General features: G+C 40.4%; 1 protein-coding gene across 1 annotated transcript; it reads right to left on the bottom strand.

Annotated features, from left to right (window-relative positions):
• Positions 1 to 646: 646 nt before the first annotated feature.
• lama3 (laminin, alpha 3) lies at positions 647 to 18,215 on the bottom strand. The gene is made up of 38 exons (XM_046352751.1): positions 17,871 to 18,215; positions 12,602 to 12,715; positions 11,896 to 12,008; positions 11,668 to 11,751; positions 11,455 to 11,552; positions 11,216 to 11,260; positions 10,924 to 11,072; positions 10,714 to 10,815; positions 10,502 to 10,613; positions 10,240 to 10,413; positions 9,866 to 10,062; positions 9,574 to 9,690; positions 9,325 to 9,479; positions 9,040 to 9,181; positions 8,811 to 8,910; positions 8,371 to 8,487; positions 8,065 to 8,229; positions 7,706 to 7,857; positions 7,301 to 7,507; positions 6,995 to 7,143; positions 6,717 to 6,876; positions 6,422 to 6,546; positions 6,072 to 6,234; positions 5,657 to 5,761; positions 5,429 to 5,571; positions 5,204 to 5,321; positions 4,966 to 5,106; positions 4,636 to 4,766; positions 4,365 to 4,496; positions 3,840 to 3,984; positions 3,277 to 3,398; positions 2,943 to 3,123; positions 2,597 to 2,752; positions 2,242 to 2,404; positions 1,986 to 2,116; positions 1,775 to 1,868; positions 1,528 to 1,647; positions 647 to 1,365 (listed from the first exon to the last, which is right to left on the bottom strand). Exons 1-38 carry the CDS (start codon positions 18,114 to 18,116, stop codon positions 1,220 to 1,222), a joined length of 5,214 nt encoding a protein of 1,737 aa, XP_046208707.1. The 5' UTR covers positions 18,117 to 18,215; the 3' UTR covers positions 647 to 1,219.
• Between the last annotated feature and the right edge of the window lie 410 nt (positions 18,216 to 18,625).

Raw genomic sequence — 18,625 nt, forward strand, 5'->3', positions numbered from 1 at the left:
TAACTTCAGTTTATTTCAACTCCCAGATTTGAGTTTAGAATAAATATATATATATATATATGGGAAAGGTGGGAAATATATATATATATCCACCTTTCCCACTAGAATTGCTGCAAGCACAGGCTGGTGCAGGTGTGATGTGCAGTGAGGTATGTGACAAGGGTGTATACCCAACTAGGAGAGTAATAAACAAACTGAAAGGGATCCAGTATATTGAAGCATTTCGTCATGTTTTATATGATGTGCAAGATGTAGATACAGACAGAGTGGAGAGAGAGAGTATGCGTAAGAGAGAGAGAGAGAGAGAGAGAGAGAGAGAGAGAGAGAGAGAGAGAGAGAGAGAGAGAGAGAGAGAGAGAGAGAGAGAGGATGTTGCCTGGACTCTGCAGTCCATGGTCACAGTATGAGCTAAGCCCAGACATGCATTAGACACACATTTTAGCACCCTGCATGAATAAAGGATGTGTGCCAGGTCAGTGGGTCCTAGCTTTGTGCAGAATTAACCTCAGTAGACTGTAGCAGTCAGCCTGGGAGGAGAGCCTAGAACCCCTTAATAACATATTCTCACTCCTAGTCTTAATGATGACTACATGGCATGCCAATGGGAGTTTAGTCCAATCATAATATTGGGAGAATTGTTCAGGCGTTAAGTTTGGTATTCCTTTTATTGGATTTGACAAGCATTTGGTTAAACCTGAACTTTTCGTGTATGAAACGGATTGTGCAATTGCAATTAAATTTTTACAGCACAACCCACTGGACACAAAAATCAATTCACATCTTTTCCACATTGGTAATTTAATTGAAATGAAAACTGTAGACTGATCAACGTGAGACATGTTTTTTGAAATAATATCAATTATATTTTAGCCTCACTAGGGGTAACATTTGTGTGCCAGCTCATCTTGAGAGGTAATTTCTTCCTGTTAATTCATAGAATACATCAAAGTCACTGTCACTGTCATTTAAAAGGTGTGAATGTTCAATTCATGAAACTCTTTGAAAAAATTCCTTAAACCCCAACAGTGTGAATTACCTTGCAAAGCCAACACAGTAATAAGAGCACTGCAGTGCCCTCCAGTGGTATAATTTGCACATGAAGAGGTGAGTGTCTATCTATTACACATATTTGCAGCCGTTTACCACTGAGTCATAGACAGATAACTCAGTGGTTCAGCGAATTAGGTCATCTGGGGCAACACTCATTGATTTCATCCCCTTAGTCTGCTGGGCATTCATTGACGTTCACAGGGCCGACCACACTGGAGGCTGTCTTAAAATCAACAGGCTTTTTATTGACCTTTATGGTCCGCAAGCAGCCAACAAACGAAGAAGAGACTGGCACTCCTTTATGCTTTGATGTGCCTGTATAGGGGGGAAAGCATAAAAGTCATATTGATGTGTTTATAGAACTGTCAGAAGCTGTTCATTAAGGTTTGACATGCTCTACCAATTTTAGGAAAGTGTTTTAATTCAGAGAGGATATTTTCATGCGATGCAATGGGTAGTGTTGCTGAATGAATTTACCGGACATGCCACCAATGTAGAGGGAATCCTTAGTCATTGTGTAGGAGGAGTGGGAAGGCCCGACCGTACGCTGAGACTCTGAGTCCACGTTCAGTTGGACTACATTGTTCTGTTTGGACACTGAGGAATAGAGTAGATGGACTGGCTATTAGAATATCCTTCCAAGTCCTTGTAAAGAATATGCTGGTTTAAATGTATCTCTACTGTATGAGGATGGATCAATGGTTAATGTGAGAGGGATATGTACCTGCAATAACATGGAATGTGCCATCACACAGGTTTTGTTGAGGTGTCACAGATGCACTGTAGTCACCTAACCCATCATTCACATGGACCTCCACCTGAGATTCAGAGCAAAAATGATATTCCAAACTTTTCCACACATTTCAATATACTTCAGGCTTACACAGTATCCAACTCCACAGTCCCATATACATGTTGATGAGGTTTAAAAGAACCTTGTTTTTCCTCATGAAGACACTTAGGCTGTTCCTATGACGACCCCTGGCATGGAAGAGGAGACCTGTAGTGTTCCGTGGGCGAGCCTCAAAGGTCAGCTCAAAACGGGAGCCCACAGTAAAGAACTTATCTAAAACACAAAGTATCTTTGTCAGAGTTACTGGATGAATGAGATGATTAGTTCAAGCAATATTGCTCACAACTAAGACACCACAATTGTAGTATTTTTTGTTAATGACTATATAAAGTCCACACCTAAGACCACATGCCCTGTGCCAGCAAAGTATGCCCCAGTCTCTGTTGCCCCATCAAAGCAGGGCGGGGCCCCGTGATTGGCGGCTGGTTCACCAACCAGAACATTGTACACTTTGAAATGGCGTATACAGCCAGTCACACTCTTCTTGGGAAGAGAGCCACCCTGAGAGAGATACAGATGGACATCATTTTAAAACCAAGCACACATTTTCCAGGATGTAAATATAGATGTCATAGTAAATATGGTAATTATGCCCCAGATACAAACCTACAGGAGAATCATAATCACACCCTCACATTGGGTTGTGTCTGGTTTGTTTAGACGCCATTACAGTCTATGTGTCTGCTTGCTTACCTGAGCCCAAGAGGTTTTGGAGGCAGGGTCACTGCCCAGATAGACCGGGTTCTGCAGGGCTAAGTAGGAACCCTCCTCTGCAGGTAGAATACCATCAGGCACACGGAAACCATCCACGACCAGGTGGAAAGTGTTCTTCTCCACACTGACCATTACCTGCACACAGACAGGCCATGCAGGCGCTTATCAACTACTTTACACGTATAAATCTCTCAGCTGTGGCTGTGAGGTACAGTGTACATTTTGCACTATTTAGAATGACCTGAAACTAACAATGATTTTTATGACTTCATTTAATTATCCTAATATTGAGACCTGATATCTCAACAGTTATTAGACAGCTTACTGTATGCCATCTTCCATCGTTGCTCTTTTTCTTGTTGTGGAGGACTCTGTCCTTCCCCAATGAGAGTTTGATTTTGCCGTTGGTCATGTACAGAGAGACTTGGGAGATGTCCCCGTTCCCTGAGACATGGAGCAACAGCCCCTCAGCTGACCTGGTTCTGATCTCCAGGGATAAGTGAGGCCTGGCAAGAGGAACACGCAAGCCACAGATTTAGAATTGGACTGTCTGTTTTCATAGGTCTTATAACGGTTAAATAATAGAAAAATACATCTGCAGAGAATGTTTAAAAAAAAATGGAATGTGGATACGAGGACCAACATTTGACCTACTGTACCTGAAATTAAGTTCTTCAGGTGCGATGATGTAACTGAGCCAACTAGCAGCCCCAGTTAGCTGGTAGGCCTGGGGGTCAGACACTTTGGGCAGTCTGCACTCAGTACGCACAGCACCAGATCTCTTCAGCCAGATAGAGGGGGGTGGGGGAGAGGATACACATTAGTAATGTACCAATACAGTAATACTTCACATTAAGTTTCTCTATTCTTGTGTAGTTACTTTGTAATTATTGTATTATACAATTGTATTACACAGTAATACGATGACAGAATGACCAGTACTGACATGAATAATAAAGGACCAGTTCACTGCAGCATTACAAGCCTGTAAAATATTTCAGAGAAAATTTGATTTTGATCATTTGAAGTTATCTCTTGACTATTTTAGACATTTGTGCTGGAAGACCAAACCAAACGTACACCCCTGTCGCTTGAGTGAGAACCTAAAACCTTACAGGAAAACGAAAAGAGCCAACATGTCCCTTACTGCACACTTTTACCATGAATAGCCTGATGGTTAACATACGCTTGAATCAACTTTGGGAAGTATTCCCATACTCACTGGTTTGTGTTTCTTGGGCCTCTCTTGAAGGCCTGCTGGCTCCCATATGGCCTGAGGAGGGGGCTGTAGTCTGCACATCCCCAGGATCACATCTCCCCTCTGGGTGAACGAGCTGAAGTCAGCAGGAATAAAGATTTCTTCAGGCCTGTGTCAGAGCACAAACAGATACAATCACAAAAAGCACATCATCAGTTATTTTTTACTTTCCACAACTTACTTAATTACTTAGAGAAAACACTGTAGCTAATAATAATTTAAACACATTTTAAATTTTTTGTTGTTTAGCAGACGCTCTTATTCAGAGTGACTTACAGTCTGTGCATTGATCTTAACCTAGCTAGATGAGACAACCACATATCTCAGTCGTAGTAAGTACATTTTTCCTCAAATTGTCACAAATTGGAATGACCACAATGTTGAATCATAATATCACCTCATAGAAGTTGAGTTTTTCACATTTTTTAAAACCGTTATAACTATAGTGTGACAATAGTGTGACTATAGTGTTGCATTTTTGAATCAGACCTCCTGATATGAAGGTTAGCCAGGCAGCCCCTGAAGGTCTCTCCTCCCAACACAACCTGATGTTCATTGGGCTTGTCTTGGGGGGAGGATTGATGTTGGCCCAAATCACCGTTATCAACCCTCAACTCCAATCTGAGGAAATCACAGCGCTTTTGTTATGTCTGTCTGTGGGTGTGTGGAACAAACCAACAATAACATTGTAGAGTTTATAACAATTGCAGATGAGAAACATCTCTGCACAGCTTGACCAATGACAATAAAAATGCCTTACCGTGTGCCATTCCTTAATGCAGTCAAGTAGTGCCATCTTCCATCGTTGTATGTCTTGGTAGACTTCAAGGCATTTTCATCAAAGTTGAACATCACATAGCCATCAACCAATGAGAGCTGGTATCCATGACGCTGATCGATAAAGAAATGGTGTGATGATATTCTTTACAAAAAAGTATATAATTCTGAAACAAAACTGTTAAATTCATTTTGATAACTAATTTTGATACTTTTACTAGTGTTTGAGGTTCAAATATGACACACAGAGAGCAGCCTTTGAATGAGGCTCTCTGTGAGAGACTCTTCAACCATTATTGAAGAGTGGACTGACCTCTTCGCTGGTCCTGAGAAGAACACCTTTATTCTCCATGGTCCTGAACCCCAACGAAACCATGGCCACAGGGGTGGTCCAGAAATCCTGTGGGTCCACTGAGAGAGAGCCACCAGGGTGGAAAGTAGCCTCACGAACACCCTGAAAAGAAAATGCATTGTACATGAAAATTCTAGAACTAGAACATCTTCCACATTGTGCAGTCTGAAATGGATTTACAAAATGAGAGACGGTTTACCAAAAGAGAGGTTGGGCATCCAACACTGACACCAATTGTCGTGTTAAACTCAATCTCCTTAGATTGTAAAATCACATTATCTATACATCCTCTGAATGGTGGGGTTGTAACATTATCTCTGAAAGAAAATACATGACATGGATAATTGTATAATTGACATTCCAGGAAAATGCATGTATCCCTTGCAAGAGATTATGACAGAAAGCCTATTTACAGAGTTTGTACCTTTCTCTTATTGATGCTGGTAGACCCCCAATGTAGAATTTTTTGAAACCTTCCATGATGTTGTCTATTTTGACAATCTCAGTTTGTACTCCAGCCACATGTACTTTAAATGTTGTATCCATGACTATTACAAAGTGTTCATCCTAAGAGAGAAAGCAGAACTTTTAGCAGCAGAAAGTTTATGCAGATAAAACTAAACCGTACAGTATGTCGATGATACTATCTTACATTGAGTGAAACTTTTCTAGTACTCTTGGCATTGAGGACTTGGGTGCCTTGTCTTCCCTGCAGCACAACATAACCTCTCTCCACAGTAACACTAGTGTACGAATCCTGTGAAATACAACAAACAAGTGAATGAAACAACACATTTATGAAGACATTGCTCTACACACACCATTGCTCTACACACACCAACCATAAAATCCCAATAAGGACTGCATTTATTCATGTCCAACTGCAATACATTGATGTTCCTGTATCTTCTGGCTGAAATTGTAAGCTTGATTGATTACACGACTTACAATGTAAACCAGATAGTTAATTCGTTTGAATGTACTAATTATTCAATCGTTTCCGTGTGTGATTCTGAATTCATATTTTTAACTGATATCAGATATATGAATGGACAAAATATACATACCTCATTTCCTTTATAAAACAGTAAAGCATTCTCCACCTGGCTGTTTGTGTGGAACTTGAGCACTCCTCTTTTCGGGGTTTCAATTTCTTTAATGTCCGTAACCAAACCGTAACCAGTGCCGTCAAAATAATAAGGCACTGTTAACTGTAGACTATCACGAACCCTGAAAGAAGGAAGGAATTGCATGATACATTCTGACACTGAAGCAGAAAGATGTTGTTTTCATGTATGGTCATGGTACAGAGAACAGGCTAAATTAGAACATGTGGACAGCATTCACCATTCCCGTACAGTATAGCATCTTTTATAGATCTATAATCAAGGTGATGGTCCCTTTTGTTGGTTCTTACTTTATATATGACTGTTTGTCTACGTTGATGGCATTCTTGAAGTTGTACAGACTAAAGAATTGATCATTGATAGTAGACAGCTTGATGGCTCCACAGTATTTGGGGTAGCGCAGCTCCACTGGAGGCTAATGAGAGAAGGGCATAATGAAATAAAACGATACTTGAATAGGGAGAATAAGACTGGTCTGGTCCCGCTGATGTCTACAGGGTACTTTCTGTATTCAACAATAAACTATGAGCATGATGCAGAAGCACAGAACACCTGGGAGGCAAAGGGATAGAGGAATGTAATTACAGTGAAGGCATCAGGATAACCGCCTACGTAGAAGACCACACTGTTGGTGTCCAGGTTGAGGAGGCCAACTGTCGTGTTGGGCCGGTTACTCTCCTTAGACACTTCGACAGACTGTGATGGGAACCTGTGTGTGAGACTGAGCTCAGCATCTTGGTAAACTCTAGAGAAATAGGAGACAAACACAGTGGGGATGACAAGGGAGCTGTCTCCATCATGGGCAAACTGTCCCATGTCATCAAGTTAGTATCAAATCCAGAACAAATTCCTCAGAGGTGTACCTGTTAAAGACGACCTTGTCAAAAACAGTGGAGTTCACTTTGGTTCTAGTTATGTGGTCGGTGTTCAACTCATGTATGACTCCACCCAGCTTGTATACACAGCGGAGAGTGTTATTCTTTACAGCCATTCCAATGAAGTCTTTGGATGACTGGAACGGGGGGAAACAAGCCATCAATGAAAAGTAAAAAAAATACTGAACATCTCCGATACAAAATGTATCAAAATAATTAGGGAATCAATTGAAATTTCAAGATTAACGCTCTAGGATATTATGACTACACTATTTACTCAAATGTCCCACTTACGTCCATGTTGCCGAGATAGAGCACAAAGAGGTTTCTGTCATCATGTGTGTTCTGTCTGCGCCTACGGCTGCGGTCCCCTCTAGTGGGCTTGGTCTCCTGGCGGTTGAGAAGAAGTTCAGCAGCTGTAAACGCCTTCAAATCCTCAACATTGGTGGGGGGGCGGAGCTCAATGTAACCCTTCCCATTGAAGGTCATGCCGACAGAGAGCTGGGGAGACACACCAAGAGAGGAATAATGGACATTCAATATGACAGAGACAGACAGATACAGCCAGTCTAAAAGACCTAAGAAAAATAGTGTAATGGTTGGAGTGATCACGTTTGGTCAAGAAAGGACAAAGGTCAACAGGAAAACGATCAAAATAGAATGACTAATCTAGAGTATTTAGGTTAGATGTGGTGTCACCCTTTTGACAATGTCTCTGGCCTCCTCTATCACATCCTTGATTCTCCTGATGCTGTCTGTCATACTGACACTAGGGAGAGCCTGGGAGCACAGGTTTTGCACCCTGCTGAGGTTGCCTTCCAAAGTAGGCCATGTCTCGTTCAATTTCTTCACTGTACCAGTCAGGAGAGAAAGAAAAACAGCTCCAATCAAACTACTTTCTTTTCCCTTTGTATCATTAATTCAAATTCAAGTCAAGAATCTAAAGTTGGATTTGAATTTAAAGAGTAAAGAGGCAGAATTTAGATTAGAATTAGAGGAAGGTTCATTTCAATACCATGACAGGATAAATGTACTGTGTGTCTGACATGAGTACTTACATTCATTGTCAGCCTCATCGAGCACACTGCCAATGTTTGAACTGACATTAGGAAGCCTTATATGTCCCCAGCTGATATTATTTAGTCTGTCTGTTACGTCATTGACTGTGTTATTGGCAGCGTTGACAGTTGCTTTGGCAGAGTCTATGAGCTTCCCAATGTCATCTGGAACACGAACAAATAGTGTACGTGAATAACATAAGTATGGTCACGTTGTGGCACAGAATGTGTAAACTGTCATTCTCATCGATTCCATGGCGTCGTTATTAAAACACAAGCATAATCTTTCCTCTTGTATACACAAACCTCTTTGAATCTCTTTAAGATTCTCTGTAACTGCAAGAGCATCTTTTCTCAGCATCTCTCTTTTGTTCTTGGTCTGACCAACACGTTGCTTGTGGTTGTCAACTTTGGCTGAGGCCTCTGTGTGTAAAAAAATAAACGTTGGGGATAAGTGGTAATATATGATAAGATAATATCAGAAGGAGATATCAGAAGGAGATATCAGAAGGAGACAACGGAATGTGTTTGATCGAGGGCATACAGTATACTGCAGTGTGTTTTGGCCTCCAACAAAATCGTTAACAAGTTCAAAGTGCATAGCTTTCTTCAACATCATACAACAAAGCCTTTGGCTCATATAATGTCCTGGATGGATTGAGAAGGGGTCAACAACATGATGCATTCTTGTTTCTATTGTAGCTTTAGTGTCGTTAGAAAAGCAAATATTGGGATGATTACTACACCTCTGAGGTTCTTCTCAGCATTCATGGCCTCTGTCAGTAAGCTACTTGCATTATGCTTTAGTTCCTCAGACCTGTTGGTCAGACCTTGCTCCTCCACATCCTGAAACATATACAAGTTACTGGAGATATGTGAAATACTTTTTTTGATTGTATGTTAACTGAATGTTCAATGTTGTTGTGAATTTGAAGTTAACGGTGGCTGGGGCATCCAGACCAGTATAATAATCACCTTCAGAGCTTTGTCGGATGCCTCTTTGGATTGGTCGGCCGCCATCTCTGCCTCTTCAATGGCTTTTATGATGCTGCTGTAGACTCCGATGCTTTCTGAAGCATGCTGCAGGTCAGAGCTGTTGGTGGCATTATGCACTGCCCTGCAATAACAAGGAATGCAGTGCTCACAGTGGCCCATACTAGCCCATAAAGACACGAACACACAAAGGTCTCAACATAGGACACGTCTGTGGGGTATAAAGAAGTAGGCCCCCAACCTAATGACCTTACTCTGTCAACCTACATTTGTAGTTCCATTGCCAGTCTGTTTAGTTCCTCTGCATGCTCCTCTGCCATGATGACAATGCCCTCCTTCTGTTTTGCTTTAGCGATATCATTTAGCCTCTTGGTTAGATTGGGCTTGGCTCCGTCTATCTCGGCTGCAAGGTGCTCGTATTCCTGAAAGATTTAAATGATATTTTGAATGCCTCCTTCACAACAAGAGAGATAGGACTTTACACTGGAAACGATTTGAATTCATCTGCTTCAATACCTTTTTCATCTCCTTCATCATTTCCAAAAGGCCTGTGATATTCTTCAGTTTATCTTTGGTCATATTCATTTCAGGAAGGACTGAATCACGTTTCCTCTCCAGCTCACCTCTAAGTTGCTAGAAAATATACATATAGAGGGCGAAAACAGTGATTACCCCTTGTCAAACACAGAAACTTGAGACATGATTTGGTATTTGTCATGTTCAGAAAAAGGAGAGAACATTTTTTTGTATTGTATCTGAGATCTACAACATATTTCACAGATTTTGCACTTCAGTGTTTGACATTTACCGTCAGGATTCTTAGGAAGTCAGTACTGTTGAAGTTGAGGCTCCGTGTCATGTTAACCATATTGTCTGCTTCTGCCACAGCCACGGCCAGATCACTCAACGCAGAGACCGATGTCATCAGGGACTCTGCCGTCTCATTGGCTACAGCCTGGTTGTCGTCTAATGGAGCTGCCATATTGCTCTTGATGAAATCCAAGACTGAGAGAGACACATGCATTACACTTTGCATTGTGAATCATATCTATCATACACAGTGAGTCAAGAATTTGTGTCACATTGATAATGTATAACATTTATTATTCAATAGTGTGATCCTTTAAGTGCTGCCCTGTACTGTAAGTGACTATAGACTAAGCCAAAAGACCCCCGTCTCACGTTTGTGAGCATCCTCTTGCTCCCTGGCAGCCTTCTCTGTCTGGTTACTGCAGCCAAGCTGTCTCATCTCCTTCACCATGCGCTGCACCACCTTCATCATCCTGTCTACCTCCTCCACTCCCACATTGATGTTGGTTACACTAGAATTAGCCTCACTCAGCTGTCGAAGGAGATCTGAGAGGGAAAGAAGACAGGTGGGGATTATCATGACATTGACATATCATTATATTATCATTTTGAAACACTCTCAATAACAGTATACCTTCTATATTCATTAGAAGATCTTGAGCTTCAGGGATAAAATCCTCGGCTCTCTGTTTGGTTTGGATCACTTTCACCAAGACATTGTCAGCACCTGAGAGAGAGTAACTTGCCTAAGAGAGAATAAGATCACACAAGTAAAAAGGATGTAGTTTTTCTGTAAAATAACGGATTACATCTGACATCTGATTATGGATAGCAGGCCTCAGGCACCTTGTCTTCCAGTAGGCTTATGTCCTGATCCAGACTCATAACTTCTGCTTCCAGAAGATTGCCCTGAGCATCCACAGTAGTGCTGTACCTTCCAACCAGAGCCTGCAAGAGTATACCAGAGGGGAGCGATCATCTTGTTAAATTGTGTACATTATACACCATTTGGTGTTCAAATATATAGAGCGCCTCAGTAAGACCGTGTTAAATTACCTTTGTTTCAGTAATGGCACCTTCCAGCTGGTTAATGTTGGCAGTCGAGCTGTTGGAACCAATGCCCTGAAGCTGCTGCCTTAGCAATTCCAGCCCATCATCCATATTTTCCAAATCATTCAGTAAGGCCTGAGTACAGCTGTCACACTCTGACCACAAAGAGAGGAAGAGCAGATTGTTTAGTTAGGTCCAATAGGATGAGAGGAAATGCAATATGAATCATGCTGGCAACAACAGACAATAAATAGCTCACTATACATTGAGAATGTGTATTACTGTGTGCTTCACAAACCTATGCATTGGTCATCTGTGCCGGGATCAGCAGGCTTCTTACACTCTAGAGACAGAAGACACAGTGAGCAACAGTTATACCAAATCTACAATAAGAGAAACTATTATCAGCATGACATTTCTTGCAGGCATTTCTTCAATCTATAGCCTATAGCTTTATCGTTATATAGGAGGCATCCTGTTTTAATTCATAGATCATTTTCTCTATTCTTGTACGGCTGAAGTGGGTCCTGAGCTTACTTCCAGTCAGATAGTCACAGGTACTGGTAGCATCACAGTGGCATCGCTGGCACCTGCCTCCATATATCATTGGGTTACCATAGTAATCAGGGGCACACCTGCCAGATTGGAGGAGGAAGAGGAGAGGAAAGGTCTAGACTTTTGTTATAAATATATTTACGGTAAGATGATGTTGACATTTTTATATGTACTGTAAAAAGCACATAAACACACCTCTCACATCTGGTTCCAGTGTAGCCAGGTTTGCACAAACATTCGATTTCATTTGCACCAATATCCAGACATGCTACTGCAAAACTACACAAAGAGAAAAAAAATGATTTTGAGTACCAAATGGTAATTATATGTTTCATCCAATAGTTTATCTGGGGAACGTAAAACCAAGTGTGCTCACATAGCTACCTGTACATTAACAGAATGTATGGACATATAGAAACTGACTTGTTGGCTCTGAAGGGACATGGACACCCACGGCAGGTCTTTTGGGCAGCATTGCCGTAGTAACCTTCCTTGCAGCGCTCACATCGATCCCCATCAGTATTGTACTGACAGTTCTGGAAAATAAAGTGTCCTCTTTGTTTATGACTGAAGCAGGCTCGTGGAATGTTGGGGTTATGGTTCATGATGTCGTAGCACAGTACTGAGAGTTAGTCAAGTCTGGCATAAAAACTCATCTGTGGATAGGACTTATATCCATCTGGATCAGCATGGGTTAGAAAAAGTGCATATGTTTACCTAATTGGTGAGTCAGGAGAAACCTATCCTGCTATGTGTGTGTGCGTACGTACCCCACTGGGTACAGACATCATTTCAAGGTCTAGTTTTAATTTACATTTAGTTGAGTTGTCAACTAATGTGAATTCAGTGTGATAACAACAACAAAAATTCACCATGTCATTGGATTTAGGTTAAAAGGTGGGTGGGGAAGAAAGAACATTTTCCTTTACGTTGATTGCTTTTTGAAAATCCAATCCGTTTTCGACGTTGATTCAACATCATCACATTTAATTTTGTTGTTGAAATTGCGTGGGAAAAAAGGTTGATTTAACCAGTTTCTGCCCAGTGGGACCAATTAAGGCTGCTGAGGGTGCTGCGGCACCCCTGATAAATCACGTTTTTTTATAGACACAGAGAGAGAGAAACCCACCAGACATCTCCCTGTTTGCTCGTCACATTCATTAGACAGGCTGTTACAGTTGCAGGGTACACACTGGCCCCTATGAGGCCCTGTCCTCTCTCTGTAGTATCCAGGGCCACACCTCTGTATGGAGGGGAAAAGTCAGGTTAGGTAAGGCAGCTTTTTGAATGCAAAAGTGTCTTATCAAAGAAGTTCAAATAGAAAATATAGATCAGTTTTGTTCAATAATAACAGTACTGTAGTGCTACGTGTTTCGGCCCATCCTGGTCCTTCTGTAGCTCAGTTGGTAGAGCATGGCGCTTGTAATGTCAGGGTAGTGGGTTTGATCCCCGGGACCACCCATACGTAGAATGTATGCACACATGACTGTAAGTCGCTTTAGATAAAAGCGTCTGCTAAATGGCATATATTATATTATATTATCCTGGACTTGTTATTTAGCACATTCTTCAAGTGAAGAAGGCTTGGACTGGCAGAAAAAAAATGAAAAAAGAAAGAAAGGTGAAACAAGACCCTAGTCAGGAGGACATATACTGTTTATCTGCTATCTTGCTATCCATAATAATTCATTAAATGTAAATATGGACCTGCAAAGCAACCCATTTTGTGTAAGTCGCTCAGACACATTTGTGTTGTGAAAATTCCAGAGATGTCAATACAAAACCATTGCTTGTTTGTGTTGTAAATCAAGGTGTGGTATATTCTACCACTAAATCAACACATGAGCAAATAACAATGGGGAACATTTGAGGACACAAGACCTGGGTTCAAGTACTATTTCATATATTTCAATTTCTTTTCAATTCATTTGAAAACAAGTTTTTGGATAACCTGTGTTTGAAAAAACAAGTAGTTGAATATTGGAATGCGTTTGGAAATACACTTGGAATGTATTTGGAAATACTCAAATACACGGACTCAAATACACTCCCATACACTTAACTCAGGTATTTGAAAATAGTATTTGAAATAAGTATTTGAAAATACTTTCGAATGCGATTTGGTCTACTATTTGTTTTGCTTTCAAATAACCATTCAAATACTAAAATAAAAGTATTATTTTGGGATGTGTATTTGAACATGGTCAAATACACAGAAAAAAGTGTTTACAGTGCCTTGAAAAAAGTATTCACACTCCTTGACTTTTTCCACATTTTGCTGAGTTTAAAATGTATTAAACTGAGATGTTTTGTCATTGGCCTACACACTGTTGGAAACTGACTAATTGACTTAAACACATTTTAGTATGTTTATAACTATATAAGTGGCCTAGTGATCAATGTGTTATCGGTTTGATGGAATGATCTATGTGCAATGGTATTTGGCCAGAGGGAAAGTAAACAGGGGGCTTGTCCATAAGGGTGGGATAAGAGACACATGCTAGAGCTGATAGATCATAAATTACTATCCTGTCTTATATCTTAATATGTCTTCTATCATTATATTTTATCAATATTTTTTATATCATTATATTATCTTAGTATGAATTGATGGCTAATTTCATAGAATAGAAAGAAGTGTTGGCTCTGTGTATAAGAACAGCAATTATGTAGTGGACTGACTCCCTAACCTCAAGGCCTCTCCTGACCGATAAGAAGAACGGTGAGTTCCGGGGAGGAGTACTAGGGTTCTGGAGTGATAACACCACCTGCCCAGTAACATCCTAGACACAGAAGGGGGGTCTGTTTGGGAAGGAGGTTATAAATATATGAATATATGTGCTTGAGACTTCATATGTTGTCTTTGCAGCTGTATGCTTTCTTCTGAGTCTTAGAACGTACCCCATAATGTCAAAGTCAAATTATGTTTAATGTTTTTTATTTATTTTTACAAATGAATAAGAAATGTAATGCTGAAATGTCTTGAGTCAATAAGTATTCAAATGAGCTTAACAATTAGAATAATAAGTTGCATGGACTCACTCTGTTTGCAGTAATAGTTTTTAACATGATTTTTAAAAATACTAGCTCATCTCTGTACCCCACACATACAATTATCTGTAAGGTCCTTCAGTCGAGCAGTGAATTTCAAACACAGATTAAAGCACAAAGACCAGGGAGGTTTTCAAATGCCTCGCAAAGAAGGGCACCTATTGGTAAATATGTAAAAAAATATATATATATTTTAATTAAAAAGCAGACATTGAATATCCCTTTGAGCATGGTGAAGTTATTAATTTCACTTTGGATTGTGTGACAATACACCCAGTCACTACAAAGATATAGGCGTCCTTCATAACTCAGTTGCCAGAAGGAAACTGCTCAGGGATTTCACCATGAGGCCAATGGCGGCTTTAAAACAGTTACAGAATTGAATGGCTCTGAGAAAACTGAGGATGGCTCAACAACATTGTAGGTACTCCACAATACAAACCTAATTGACAGAGTGAAAGCCTGTACAGAATTCAAATATTCCAAAACTTGCAACAAGGCACTAAAGTAATACTGCAAAGAAATGTGGTAAAGCAATTAACTTTTGACCTGAATAAAACGTTTTATTGTAACGTCTGCATCCAACTCACACTCTCAAACACGTAGATCCCCTGAACAAAGCTCACTTTCCAGCCCACTTTCAAGCTCACACTCTCAAACACATAGAGCCCCTAAACGCAGCTCACTCTCCAGATCCCAATGACCTGAATTCTGAACACATGTTCACACACACCTCTATGTCATTATCACACGCTATTTAGTTCAGTTCTTTGCACCCCATCATTGCGAGGTGTTGTTTGTTTTGTGACACACTTCTATTCGGAGCGCTGGTTTTCCTGTAATTTACTCTTCCCGTGTATGATAGTTTTTGCCTGTCTCACTAATGAAGCATTTTGCCTATTCCCTGCCTGTACTTCAGCCTATTGGATTTTCTGTTACCAACCTATTGCCTGATCTCCTGGACGACGTTACTAGCCTTTTCCCTGCCTGTACTGTTGCCTTTTTGGATCCCCTGTGTATGACCTTCTGCCTGTCACTGGACCCAGCTACCTGCCTCCTGCTGTGGTCCTTTACAATAAACACCTGCTGTGCCCTGTGCTTGAAACCAGCTCTCTGTCTCCCATTGTGTTCATTACAGTTATGTTTGGGGCAAATCAAATCCAACACATTACTGCGTACCACTCCCAATATTTTCAAGCATAGTGGTGGCTGCATCATGTTATGGGTATGCTTGTAATTGGTTAAGGACTGGAGAGTTTCTCAGGATAGAAAAAGAAATAGAGCTAAGCACAGGCAAAATCCTGGAGAAAAACCTGGTTCAGTCTGCCTTCTACCAGACACTGGAAGATTAATTCACCTTTCAGCAGGACAATAACCTAAAACACAAGGCCAAATCTACACTGGAGATTGAATGCTCCTGGGTAGCCGAATTACAGTTTTATACTTAAATCTGCTGGAAAATCTATGGCAAGACCTGAAAATGGTTGTCTAGCAATGATCAACAACCAATTTCACAGAGCTTGAACAATTTTGAAAAGAATAATGAGCAAATCTTGCACAATCCAGGGTTGGAAATCTCTTAGAGGCATACCCAGAAAGACTGACAGCTGTAATGTCTGCCAAAGGTGTTTCTAACATGTAATGGATGAATACTTATCTAATCAAGATATATTAGTGTTTTATTTTTCATATAATTTTTTTAGAATGTTAAAATGTTTCTTCCACTTTGACATTACAGAGCACGTTGTGTACATTGTTGACAGAAAATGACAATTAAATCCATTTTAATCCCACTTTGTAACTAAACAAAATGTGGAAAAAGTCAAGGGGGGTGAATACTTCCTGAAGGCACTGTAAATAACAAATATTCAAATACAGCTTCCGTGTCTAGACCAGCCTATTATCACCAGACAGAATGTGATTGATATTATATTGTAGGATAATGTAATATTGTGAACAGTATGGATATTTTAAGTGCATTATAGTATTGCACTGTGCTGTGATTGAGTGAATGTACACTACCGTTGAAAACGTTGGGGTGATTTAGAAATGTTCTCGTTTTTGAAAGAAAAGCTCATTTTTTGTCCGTTAAAATAACATAAAATTGATCAGTAATACAGTATAGACATTGTTAATGTTGTATATGACTATTGTAGCTGGAAACGGACAATTTCTTAAATGGAATATCTACATAGGCGTACAGAGGAACATTATCAGCAACCATCACTCCTGTGTTCCAATTGCACATTGTGTTAGCTAATCCAAGTTAATAATTTTATAAGGCACATTTATCATTAGAAAACCCTTTTGCAATTATGTTAGCATAGCTGAAAACTGTTGTTCTGATTAAAGAAGCAATAAAACTGGCCTTCTTTAGACTAGTTGAGTATCTGGAGCATCAGCATTTGTGGGTTCGATTACAGGCTCAAAATGGCCAGAAACAAAGACCTTTCTTCTGAAACCTGTCAGTCTATTCTTGTTCTGAGAAATGAAGGCTATTCTATGCGAGAAATTGCCAAGAAACTGAAGATCTTGTACAACTCTGTGTACTACTCCCTTCACAGAAGAGTGCAAACTAGCTCTAACCAGAATGGAAAGAGGAGTGGGAGACCCTGGTGCACAACTGAGAAAGAGGACAAGTACATTAGAGTGTCTAGGTTGAGAAACAGACACCTCACAAGTCCTCAACTGGCAGCTTCATTAAATAGTACCCGCAAAACACCAGTCTCAACGTCAACAGTGAAGAGGCGACTCTGGGATGCTGTGTCTGTGCTCTTTTGCCCATCTTAATCTTTTATTTTTATTGGCCAGTCTGAGATATGGCTTTTTCATTGCAACTTTTTCTTTGCAGCTCTGCCTAGATGGCCAGCATCCGCCTGTTGACATTGAGACTAGTGTTTTGACCCCAAACTTTTGAGCGGTAGTGTATGTTTGGATATTTCATAATGATTATATTCCAAAGTACGGTGCTGCTATAACCCTGTGATAAGAACCTATGACAGTCTTGTGTGAGAAAACCCAATGAAGTTCATATCATAACTGCATTTAAAAAAATATTCAAATAGACATGTATTTGAACCCAGATCTGAAGGACACGCCACCTGAAGACTAAAGTATAAAAGTGCTGTCGTCTGGACCTTTTGCTCCCTTTTGAGAGAAATCAATAAATATTTTTAGATTTTTGAAGTCACTCTCCCTTTGTCTGTGTACCCTGTGATCTGTGTGCATTACATTAAAACATTTTTCGATTTTTGTTGTTTGACACAAACTTAAACCTCCATTAGTAGTTGAAAATAGCAGGCAAATTGGTTTATTTTACAAAGCTCTATTATTTAGCCCCGCATTACCTGGGTGATGGCTCCAGCTGACTGGTTGTTGAATGAGGTGTCACAGTACTTCCTAGGGATCCTGGGGTGCCCTTTGTGCCAAGGATCCTTACCACTCTGGTGGTTCTGAGACAGATAGTCATACCTACAGTTTGGATGTCTCTGTGGTGCTCTCTGGCCATCTGTGCAGGTGCCAAATAAAGCACACCACAACAATAATCCCCATACTCCTCCAGACCAGAAAACAGTTCCTCGTGTCATTTTCATACGTCTGCAGGACAGCAAAACTATCTCCCTCACTGTTGAGGAGCTTGGCTGTGGGAACTATGAGAGCTAAATACCTAGGAGCTCCTCCCTCTGTAAGCCCAGGGCCAGATAGAATGTCCCTATAAAGACAGACTGGTATACATGAAGGAAGTCTGAGCATATCAGTGTGTTTAGTTTGGTGTGAACATGTTGAGGTTCAAAGATCACCACTCCCTTTTCTTCAAATGTGTTTGTGGAACAGTAAGTTGGCATGGCATACATAGTATTTGTACTCTGTACCATAGGTCACGTTTAACAATAAAACTATAAAAGGTGTAAACCTATGAACCGGGTGAACTGGATAACAGTATAATACAAGGAACTCAAAGACAATCTACAGTCTAGCGTTGCTTACACACTGATTACGGTCCCAATCCTACGTGGGAACATCAAGACTGTTAGACATTCTGGCAGATTGAAAGGACTTTCTCAAGATGCCTCGGTGTGCAAGGAAATACCTTCAAATTCAA

The sequence above is a fragment of the Oncorhynchus gorbuscha genome, linkage group LG06, assembly GCF_021184085.1.
Source record: "Oncorhynchus gorbuscha isolate QuinsamMale2020 ecotype Even-year linkage group LG06, OgorEven_v1.0, whole genome shotgun sequence".
In the NCBI taxonomy this organism is placed as follows: Eukaryota; Metazoa; Chordata; class Actinopteri; order Salmoniformes; family Salmonidae; genus Oncorhynchus; species Oncorhynchus gorbuscha.